The 12,335-nt window shown below is 36.7% G+C and overlaps 2 protein-coding genes across 2 annotated transcripts in view; both read left to right on the top strand.

Moving 5' to 3' along the window:
• The window catches only part of LOC126974656 (putative fatty acyl-CoA reductase CG5065), a 467,988-nt gene that overhangs the window by 311,612 nt on the left and 144,041 nt on the right, over positions 1 to 12,335 (top strand). The window lies entirely within an intron of this gene.
• The window catches only part of LOC126974655 (fatty acyl-CoA reductase wat-like), a 72,546-nt gene that overhangs the window by 51,000 nt on the left and 9,211 nt on the right, over positions 1 to 12,335 (top strand). The window contains exons 3-4 of the mRNA XM_050822196.1: positions 9,674 to 9,767; positions 11,544 to 11,666. Coding sequence (XP_050678153.1) covers positions 9,674 to 9,767; positions 11,544 to 11,666 — 217 coding nt within the window. The remainder of the gene's footprint in view (positions 1 to 9,673; positions 9,768 to 11,543; positions 11,667 to 12,335) is intronic.

Below are 12,335 nucleotides of genomic sequence, written 5' to 3'. Positions count from 1 at the left end.
TGTTTTTAAACATTCGCATTGATTAGGATAGTAATGTGTATCGTTTTATTTTTGAAATATAAATAGTAAGAGTTATATAATTTATTATTGTTATCCTGCCTAAAATCGGCAGGCCGTATCAGTCTTCACGCCAGCATTAATGAAGTCATCCGCAGGAAATTTGCCGCTCTTAATATACCAGGTGCTTTAGAGCCAAATGGTATATATAAATACCAGCCGCTATGGAAAGCGTCCTGATGAATTGACGCTGGTGGCTTGGGTACGGGAACGGCGCTGGTCTGGGACGCGACTTGCGTCGACACTCTGGCTCCTTCTCATGTCCAAGTTCCGTCTGTTGGTGCTGAGGCTGCTGCTTCGACTGCCGAAGACAGCAAGCGTAGCAGATATGTCGGTCTCAGTGAGTCATGCATCTTTGTGCCGTTTGGTGTCGTGACACTTGGCCCAAGGGGCCCAGAGGCGCGGAGAAAGTTCGAAGTACTATCTTCGCTCAATAAGGCTACTGGAAAGCCAAGCGCTGGCAGCTATTTCAATCAACGGATCAGCCTATCTATCCAATCTTCCACGTAAACTAAGTTTTAATTTTATGTAGTCATAGTATTGTAAATATAGTTATTAGTTTTGTTTTGTTTGAATAACTCTTCTAATTGATATCTTATTCGTACAATATTACACTATGTATCTAGTTGCTAAACCCTAATGACTCATCAATAATAACTCACATTACAATCCACCTCCAATACTGATAGCGGTCATCATAACATAATCAATTACCAAGCACAATGTCTATAATAGATAGACATACGAAATATTGGTAGGATCTATTGAATGTCACAGCCCAAAACATGTTATTGGTTAGGAGACAAATATTTAAAATATATGCAAAACACGAAAATTACTGTCGACAAACTACTGCGCAGTTAGCCAGAATAGTATGTATGTATCGCTATGTGATTTTGTTTCTGAAATAATGATTTAAAAGAAACTATTTTTGGATTTTTTTGTTTTTGTATTGTGAAAGCTTCATATGTGCCCAATTTCAATATTATAGGTAAATAGAGATTTCTCTTTTTTTTTTAAATGAAAATAAGGGACGACACGAGCAAGACATTTAACTGCTGTAAATTAATACGCCCTGCCCATTACAATGCAGTGCCGCTCAGGATTATTTAAAAGCCCAAAATTTTGAGCGGCGCTTCAACCGCACTCGTCACCTTGAGACATAAGATGTTAAGTCTCATTTGCCCAGTAATTTCACAGGCTACAGCGCCATTCAAACCGAAACATAGTAATGTTTACACATTACTGCTTCACGGCAGAAATAAGCGCCGTTGTGGTACCCATAATCTAGCCGGCATCCTGTGCAAAGGAGCCTCCCACTGGTAGTTTCAGTTCTAAGTATAGGCAACCCCCAAAATAACCCCGAAAATCTTAATGCGGTTCACAGAATACATCTACTTACCAAGTTTATAAGGGTTCCGTTTTTTGCCTAACGTAACCCTAAAAAAATCGTTTAGGTGCCGAATTTCAATATTATAAGTAGGTAGAAATAAGACATGAGTGTTAAAGGGCCGCTTCTTCTGACTTAGCTGGTTCAGAATCGGCTTGGTTCTTGGACGGTCCTGACACAGCTGAGTGACCACGTTGTCGTGGAAGTCTCTCCCTAGAAAGACGTCGTGGAAGTCTCTCCCTAGAAAGAAGTTAATGTTCACTCGTCTCTCCAACAATTTTGACAGCTTTATTACGAGTTTTAATTCAAAATTAGAAGCATTTTTAATTTAATACTAACATTTTTTTACAAAAATAACAAAACTATGTGATGTTAAATAGTATTGGTAGAAAGTAAATAATTAATCATACTATTTATATCTAGATTGAATGATTCGCATGGATCCAACTGTAAAAGTAAGCGGTTCTTTGATTTTTTTTTTAATGTCTATTAAAGATAGAAAATTGTAAACAAAAAATTAATTTTCTTCTCATATTCTGTAGATAATATATAATTATTTGCTTGGATCACATATGATTTCAACCGCTGTGAAAGACATTACTATCACTGCTACCATATTTATGTTCTTCTGGTGTCTATGTAGACATACGCCGTGCGCATGATGATAGAATTTACATAAGACAATCTCTCCTTCAACTTTGTTCGCCTGGTACCAAAATCTTCCTATCTCATTTTCTCTCATGTTAAGTCTTATAATATATGTGTCTGTCTCATTTGTCTCGCTTTTTCGTTTCATCGACTTTCAAATCACAACGATGCTAAAGAAGTTTTAGCTTCAATAATCAATTCGTAGAACACGTCAAACATGTCGTTATTGACTTATTATTAACATATTTTACTTCCAGTATTAAGCTGTTTGTTCACTCAATGATTATTTGAACATTCACATAACGCCTCTACATGTGTACATTCTGTGTGTGGTTGGGTTAATTTTCCGGTTCCTGCTACACGCATCAAATAGCTTGAGTTTTTCGAGCTACGGAACAATTCAACCTATTGTTTTAATGTTTTGTCTATGATATTAACGCGCGTGTTACACATTTAAATAAAATACTTTTTAATTGATTAAAACGCGTGAAATTGTAATTCCATAAAATCTTCTCGTCCCAAATACCGCACTGTCTGAAGACTCATGGTCGCTCAGAGGGCAACGGAGAGAGCTTTGCTCATAGTCGAATCTCCCTGCGATCGAATTAGAAGTATGGAGATCCGTTGGAGAACCAAAGTCACCGATGTAGTCGAAATTATTGCGAAACTGAAGTGGCAGTAGGCACGCCACATATTCCGACGGACTGATGGCCTTTGGGGCAGTAAAGTCCTCGAATGGTGACCGTACGTACCGGAAGACGTGGTGTTGGTCCCCCACAAGATGGACCAAGGATTTGTTCAAGATCTGGAGTATGTTGGATAAGGGCAGCGCAAGACCGATCATCGTGGAATTTTTTGGGGGAGGCCTTTGTCGAGCTGTGGACGTCTTCCGGCTGATGACGATGATGATGATATACATAATATTATTAAGTATAATCTTCTTCAAGTAGTAAGTATTCAAATTCAAATATTTTATTCAAAATAGGATATCACTTATTGGATGTCAAAAACTACCACTCATTCGAAAAGGTCCTGCCCACTGCCACTTCGGTTTCGCAATATTATGTTTATACTTACCTAGTAATATGTATGTTCATTTGTTTGTTTGTAACACAGTGTGTGTGTTAGAAATACGTTGTGACGTAACGTGTACTGAGTGACATCAGCTCGCGAGTTGCGAATATAATTAGCGGACGATAAACATGTTGTGTGCCTGTGAGAAATATCAAGTGTGGCCGTCGACAGGAACCCCATGTTAATGTTACCTTCGCCCGTCACTGCCTTGTGCGCTACACCTAACACGTGAACACAAGCAAACATTGTAAACAATCTTTTGTTTGTACGACTGTTGTGTATGAGAGACTGGGCAAACACCAGCTTGCGACAGTGACGAGATCTAACTGGCAACACATTATAAAACGACCTATGGTGAAAAAAATAAGGACTCCGCGCCGTGATATTAACAAGTGAAGCACCTTTATGCTAGTGTGTGTGCAGTTACGGGGTATACCAGCTAACACTAATTATGATCCGTTATTAGTCATAGTATTGTATAGCTACTTTACTTTTAACTCCGATTTTTTAATATTACACAATTTCTCAATACACGGCAGCATTTTAAAATAATTTATTGCGACGTAAACTGATCCGTCACAGATGATGGCAGATGTCATAATGGCGGCTGATCGGCTTATATAAGCGTAAATGTGTGCGTGGACTTTGTATTTACACGTTAACTTGCATGTTTTGATGCGTCACTGTTATGTTAGGTGACACGGAGTCCTTATTTTATTACTCGTCCTTGGTCTAAAAAAGCGTTATGTGTAACTATTTCTCCGATCCTGTCGCTATCTAACAATAAGAGCGAAAGCACACTACGTCCGATCAGAGCCCGATCCGTACACGTGACAATACGGTCCAGAGTACTCGTAGAACTATTTCTATCGTAGTTTACGCACTAGGTCCGGCTTCTGTCATCCTTTTTCTTTCAACTACACCTATTTTCATGCCGCCTTCACCAATGGATAGCGTGGTTCTCGATGAAGGTTTTAGTATATAATTTGTTAAGGGTTTTTTCAACGAAAACGCTGTCTTTGAGGTATAACAAAATTCTGTATGGTCAAATTGTGTATCTTATAGAAATACTAGCTGACCCAGCAAACGTTGTATTGCCGATATTAAAATCGCGATACAAAAGCAACTGTTGATCGTAGATGGGTGAAAATTTGAATTTGTATGTATTTTTTTAATGTTGACTCATAATCAAACAAATTAAAGAAAAATAATTTGGCGTGGACCACCCTTAACATTTAGACCTACCCAATATGCACTCAAAATTTCATGAGAATCGGTCAAGCCATTTCGAAGGAGTTTAACTAGAAACACCGCAACATGAGAATTTTATATATATGAAGATTCTTAGATCTACAGAAAAGTCCGCGATGGCATATGTCTATCTCTTAAGAATAACTTACTATATCCATTTTAATACTTTAAAAATAGGCAATTATAAAGTGGTAATGTCAAAGCTGTTTACACAAATTCGATATTAATTTTTTTTAATTCATTTATATCAATCAGAAATACGTTTTCGTTTTATTTTTAACTCATTAACTTTAATTACACATTTCCGATGGCTTTAGAGTACATTATTACCGAATACATAAATATTTTTTTTTTTCAATTGACAGAACAGCGCCTGTTGGGTCAGCTAGTAATATATATATATTATAGTATATCCTGTTAGTTTCCCAGTTCTATATTTGTTTTATTAAGTATTCACAAGCGTTAGGCAGTAGTCGCGTCTAAATAAAAAAAATCGCAAACAAAGAATGAATTGTAATGAAGCTGTTTAGATTCCGTCCTCGTTCTGATGCCGTGTGGTGCCTCGCTGGCTGTCACGTGATCGTGTGAGAAGGAAAACTGTTTGCTATAAACTATTGAGTGAATGCTGGTGAACGTACTTGGAGACAGCCGTCACGCCGGGTATCACATAACTTACCATAGAGACCAGGAACGCTGAATTAATTATCTGATATCTAAAATTAAAAAAGGCAACTTGGGCGATAAAATCATTGTAGTTAAAAAAAGTGTGTGTGCACGCAAGAAGTTATAATTTTTTGGCCTAACAAAGCAAAAATCCTTAAAATTATTTATTCCTCGTGCAACGATGGCTTTGAGAATTAATTATTAAATAACGAATACGGCTGTATGGGCTTGAACCCTTTGCCTATTTAGAATGGACGAAGAAACCAAAAAAAAAAACAAAAAAAAAACTGTTGTCGCAAACGTCAGAAAATTTTAGGAACCAACTTTACCCTGTTACTTTTGTGTTACAGTGATGACGGGCGCATCTTAAAATTTCACAGTCATCATTTTTTCATAACGCGCCTAAACAAGTACAACTTCAATAAAGTAAAGAATCATTACAACTCTTGAATATTGTACTTAATTATTAAATGCAGGCTTGAGTTCACAAATTATAATATAAATCGTTCATTACGTAACCAGTCTGATATTATTTACCTATTCGATCGCGTAAATGTTAACTACGATTTGTATGGCGTGTATGATGTTTCGCTCTACTATCACTAGATGGCGCTCTTTCGTTTCAAGCCAAGTTTTTTTCGTGTTCATCATGAATTTTTATCCAACGGCTTGCTCACCCAGCGTTTTTAAATGAATGAATTATCTACTAATGACCGAATGGTGTGAACCTTACTGTGTACAGTGACACTATATGTATTCAGTTATAGTAATTGCTTTTAACCAAATGAAAGGACATAAAAGGCTTTTGGCGGAAAGGCATAAAGTTAAAAAACAAATGGTGCTCTGAGAGAGAAGAAACGGCGCAAGAAACTCTCCCAGAATTCTTTTTTGCGCTCTTTTTAATGAAATATACAATATTGTACTATCATTGCTATTGCTCAAATATAATCATAATCTAGTAGGACTAGTAGGACTAGATTATGATTATTGGGCTCTCGGATTAGATATTCAGCTGTGGAGTAGGATTTACGACACAGACATTTTTTAATAAGAAATTTAAATTTATTTATAGAGAATGCCTGAACAGTGTGTGGGACTTTATTATAAAAGTATATACATTTACCCTTAAAGCTAGTATCTAATGAAGCATATATAATTACTTACAAGCAATCCCTTATTTCTAGTGTAATAGTAATGAAAATCACTATTAAGAGCAAAATGTGACGATTTTTGTGAAAATATGTATATAAGTTTTTCATAAATATACTGACAATGAACAGTCATAATATTTATTTCTTTATTTTTTTCTTTGAGAGACTGTCTATAACCAAGCTGATATATAGCAGAATGACATACAAAAATGGACATAATAATGATGCAAAATGTAATGCTCGTTTCATCAAAGCTATGTCCATAGCGTGAACTTTTTAATTTAGCAACCATTTAGCAACATTCCTTATGTCAATTTTATTGACATTGTTATTGTTGCCGAAGAACCAAGTAAATAAACATTGCATGATAATTTTTTCGTTTTAGAAAGTGAAAATGGAAGAAAAACTCGAACACTAAAATCATCTAAGTAATACATCTTCTTTAAAAATATAACTCAAAGCGTCTTGCAAGTTTATTTTGAATCAGACATGTCATACAATCTACCACCTCGTGAAGCAAAACAATGGTAAACCTACGTTTGCTACTTCGTTAAACAATCGTTAATCAATCGGTTAAAGTACGTAATCAATGGTTAGTGCATGATGAACACTAAAATATTTAACGGCCGCTTAAACCTTAAACAGTCATTCATTATTTAAACGTCTGTTGGGGAACTCGAATCTATCAACTATTATTATGAGTTGCTTTTATGCAACCTCAGTTCAGCAATAATTAAGGAGTTCCACCATTTACCGCTAGATGGCTCTGATACGTAAGTTGTTGTAGTTACTTCTTTTTTAATTTTGGAAAAATATACTTCTTATCGTGTCCTGCTTTTGATTAGATATAGATTAATAGATTTTTGTTATCTCCGTAGTTTCCGGATCTCTAACTAAGTTTCTTTGTAATCCTATTTTTTCTCGGTGGGGTAGTTTCATTCACGATGATTAATTAACACTAACTTTTTGTAATTATTGTAAAGTATGATGTAAATCAATACATTGTCAACTATAGCTATTCATGCTCCAACTGTATCTTCCATTTCGGAATCGGAACTTAAATATGGCTCTAAGACAAAAAAGATTATCGAGCTGACTGTAATCACCTGTATAAATACCACTGGACAGGCTGTTCCATATTATGTTTGACAGCAAGTTTTTGTGTCTATTTGAAGCGCCACTCGCGAGCGTACAGAGAACTAATTTTGACGTACGTAATACAAATGGCTTCGAATGAACGTACAATACTCCGAAGCATTTTTACATTTTGTAATTCAATTTCGTTCGTTTTCCGTATTATTTATACTTCAAGAATCAACGTAAGAAAATACACAATTTTTTTTGATAATAGTTTCCCACCATCTATGTTGTCCACTAGCGCCCGAAATTAATATTGTATCTGCAATCTCAGATTCAGTCTGATCTCGGATTCAAAATTATCGCTGGATTGTTCTCCTACCTGCTTGCCAATAACTCAACTAGGCTATCTTGATTGTTCTGAATCGGCAGATTACTCACAATCTTTGTTCTGATCCGTTCCCTCTTGGCCGTTACGTTGTATGCAATGTGTGTATTTTTACAAATATAAATGTTATGTCTTTTAACACAAATAATTTATAAAAACATCTAAAAACTGCTGTAACGTAATTTTGTTATGACAATAAATAGGTTGTCATCGCTAGTTTTAGTACCGCAGACTCTCGCTACATGGCCAACAGCGCCAAAATGGCGAATATCAATCAGGCACAAAAGCAATTTGACAGCCGCCAGTCCAGTGGTATATAGTAGAGGTCAGTGAATCAGCGCAATGCACGATTGATGTCTTCATGTTTATCTCGCACTTGTCACGTCTGACATAAACAGTGATCAGTCCGACAGCAAGTGCGCTGCTCTGATAGACCGGACTGGAGCGACCCGTTATCTTAAAATATTAACATCAGGAAGGATGATCAAATCTTGACTTTAACATGTAAGGATAAGTTTCTGAAGAATTTATTTAGCTTGCTCCCTAGCTTAAGGGTTCATTACACGACGCGGACAGCTCGAACGCGTTGTTGGCCGCTGTTTAAATACATTTATGCATATAAGAGATAGCAATTAGCATGTTGTATGAGATAGCATGCATATGATATAGCATGTGTGCTATCTCATACAACTTCATGTGCGAAAGTGATACACGCTGAAAAGAGCAGTAAGAAGCTAGTGCACTATGGCATACACACTCCGGTATTATTAATCCCTACTAATATTATAAATGTGAACGTAAGTTTGTTTGTTACGCTTTCACACCTAAACCACTAAACCGATTTTGATGAAATTTAATACAGAGATAGACTAGAGTTTGGAAAAGGACACAGCCTTTAATTGTGAAAAATAAATAAAGGGGTTGAAATAGGGGATGGAAGTTTGTATGGGAATTCGTCATTTTCGGTGATAAAACTCTAAATTTGTTATTTTGACTTTGATTTAAGCTTTATATTTAGGTACATATCAATGTAGTGATTTTATAAACTTTTGTTCGAGCATTTTTTAAACTTTGCCCTACATGGGGATGAAATAGGATATTAAAGTTCTGAAGACTATCCACAATGACAAGGGATATCCGCTGTATCACAGAAGAGCGCCACCAGCAGTGGAAGGAGCAGTTTATATGTGTATTATTTGCAAAGTATCCTATAAAATGAAAATGCTGCCCAAAGGAACTATTCTACGCGGACGAAGTCGCGAGTCAAAGCTAGTTATTGTATTACAAGCGAGTTGAATTATGTAAACAAAATAACATTATTTAATTTTTTAAATTTTTTATGTAATTAATCTATCCAAGTATGGTGACAGCTTGCCATTTTCAAACTCCATAAGTATTTAATTACGCCCAAAGATAAGTTAAGATTACTGTTGAAATATGGAAGTCTCGACGCCTTTCACTTTTAAAACATATTCTTTTTTTACTTTTTTGTTTCCATATACAGCTAGATAATATTGAGACAAGTAAATATATCTTTCATTTTAATGTACACCGTCAATCAGGGTAGTAGGCGCCATACTACTTTTGTATGTAAGAATGATCGTCTAGCGTGACCTTAATGGCCGGCAACGCATCTCTTGACTAGTGGTATTGCTGACGACCACGTGAGGCTGGTGTATACCTTCTAACAGGTGAACAGGTGAACCTCTTGTCCGCTTGATCCCTCTAATATTATGTACATTGAAGAACTAGCTGACCCGACGAACGCTGTCCTGTCAACAGAAAAAAAACGAATATACGTATTCGAGAATAAAATTAATGAATGAAAATGAAATAAAACTGTACTTCACAGTAATTTTATATGCGAACAGACAGACAGACAGACGCGGCGAGTCTTTGTTTTATAATATGTAGTGATGTTATGTAATTTAGAAAATGTTATAAATAATTGTTAAAACTCAAATAAACTTTCAGGTCATGTCCGGATATCAAGAAGCTGTACCTGCTGGCCAGACCTAAGAAGAACAAAGATACTGCTAAGAGATTTCAGGAACAATTTGATGATATGGTGAGTGTCTTCATTAGTCACGTTGTTGAGGAGTTGAGGAGAGACGTATCTGTGGAGCTTCCTTGTGCGGTGTTTCCGGGGCGATACGACATGGGTACCTTCAAAAAAAGCGCGTAAACCTTCCTTAAAGGCCGGCAACGCTCTTGTGATTCCTCTGGTGTTGCAAGAGAATGTGGGCGGCGGTGATCACTTAACACCAGGTGACCCGTACGCTCGTTTGTCCTCCTATTCCATAAAAAAAAACTGTGTAGGTACTTGACACACTCATACACCGTTGGTGAGCGTTGGGGATTGTAGAAGGTAAGTATAGAGGGTAGAGGCAAGGAGAATCATCTGTGTATATGAAAAAGTTTACGTCAAAATGCATAAAATTAGGGGGGCGCTACAGTAGCATCAGTGTAGATCTTGAAAGAAGCGCCAAATATAAAATAAAGTAATCACTCTAGCTACACAATAATTATTTTTCTCATAATAACTCTTTTAGGTTATATATACTACATTATTTTGTACAACGTACGTTGTTGAAATTTTCAGTTTTTAACTACTTTAGTCGACAATAATATTAAATTTATAACTCAGCATATATTATACTTCAATTCGTTTACAATTGCTACATTCACCATACTTCATACCATACCCTGTGCCTACACCAAGGCCATTGCTATAGCTTTTTGAACTTTTATTTACTACATACGCTGGGCATTTTTTCAACTTTTCTACGTTAAGAGACGATACTCCTTGCCTCTATCTACCCTCCATAGAAGGTAACAAGCACGCTCACTACGAGACACTTAACAACAGCTTTTCGGAACACTCCCCGTGATAAATGCGGTAGAAGAAACACAATGAAGCGACGTCTCTACGCAACGCCAAGTGATCCAGCCGTTCACAGAGCACTGAGATGATACTGGGGTGCACCAGACCAGAGATGACAGCAATACTCCATATGTGGCCGGACCTAATGTGTGCGGACGACATTCACTGATCTCACTGGGCACTCTGTTAGCCGTCCATTATTAGTTGTAAAGTTATGAATTAATTCGTGGACTTATTGGGAAACTTCCTTAGAGCTTTGAGCGTAAATACGGTCATTTTGTTTGTTAAAATGTTGCTCAGTTGTAAAAAAATTCTCATCCGTAAACATAATTTTTCTGTGACCTACCTTTGCATACCGCTTCAGTAGTTGTTTCGATTTTACAACTCTATTCTTTTTTAAATTATTAGTAAAAGAATGACCACTACGTCTCTTTGAGGCTGCAAGTCCTAAGTCATCTTTTAAAATACGCGATATGGTTCTAGTTACAATAATAGTTCTAGAGATAAATTGTTTTGCTTTCGGACAGGATTTCTTCGAATTCTTTCCCTTAACTGCTATGACCACCTATTTCGTACGAACTCTTCGTGGACGGCCAGATCTTTTCTGTCATTGTATCTATTAATAGCCTGGTACACGAATATTTTACTAATACCAAGCGTATGTATAAGTTTAAAAAATTCCATTTGGCTCCATTTGTGTATTTCAATCACAGCGATTCGGTTCTCTTTATCACCCCACCCCATTTTAATATCGCAAAATATTGTACAATGTATTGGCGCCAAAAAGAGAAAACTCAATGAACAATAATATAAAAATTACAGATTCCAAATTCAAATGTCATATTTTTTTTATTTTTAACTGTAGCAGTATTTATGGTTATTTATCGTTACAAAATCATCTAAATATAGTACGTAGCTACTGATTCGACTTGTAATTAATTCATATCATGTTTTTTCCAGCTCTACCACAAACTGAAGAAAGTGAATCCTGACTTCACAGAGAAGATACAAGTCATAGAAGGCGAGATAAGTTTGTTGGATCTTGGAATTTCTGATGTGGATCGACAGAAGATCATTAATGAGGTCAGTTGTCAAATTCAAATTTAAATAAATAATGTTATTATGTTTTACATCCAACTAAATAAATGTGTAGGTATGTATTTTAAACTACAACAAATCAATTAATTCGATATTCGTTTCGCGTCATAAGCACCGCCTCATACAACGTGTAATTTGGGCTCCCAACAAGTCACGGACAAGAGTTAACAAACGAGACAAGCCAGCGTCTCTCGACCATAGGTGATCACCGCAGATCTTGGTAACCTGCAGTGCATGTACGCGCTTTTGTATCGTCACGGAAGCACCGTACAAAGTAGCAGAAAGTTCCTTGAAAACTGCATTGTAGGGGCACGCAAAACATCCAGATGGTGGGGATGATATGAATTATTGTGTCGTGTCGTGCACCGGTGATGTTCGATGGAAAGTGCAACAGCTTTTGGAAACACTCCCCATTTTAGATGCAGTAAAAGACACACAATGAAGCGACACACTCTACGCAACGCCAAGTGATCTAGCCCTTTACAGAGCACCATTTCTTCGACAATTCGAGCAGCCCCGTGTTGCACGCGTTCAAATTACTGATACTAGGGTGCGGAAACTGCGGTGTTCCACATCAGAGACGACAGCGATACTCCATATGTGGCCGGACCATAGAGCGCTAGAATGTGGGCCAGTTTAAAGTATTGCTGTGTT

The sequence above is a fragment of the Leptidea sinapis genome, chromosome 33, assembly GCF_905404315.1.
Source record: "Leptidea sinapis chromosome 33, ilLepSina1.1, whole genome shotgun sequence".
Lineage (NCBI taxonomy): Eukaryota > Metazoa > Arthropoda > Insecta > Lepidoptera > Pieridae > Leptidea > Leptidea sinapis.
Note: the sequence above shows the minus strand (reverse complement) of the source record. Positions and strands in the feature narration are given on the sequence as shown.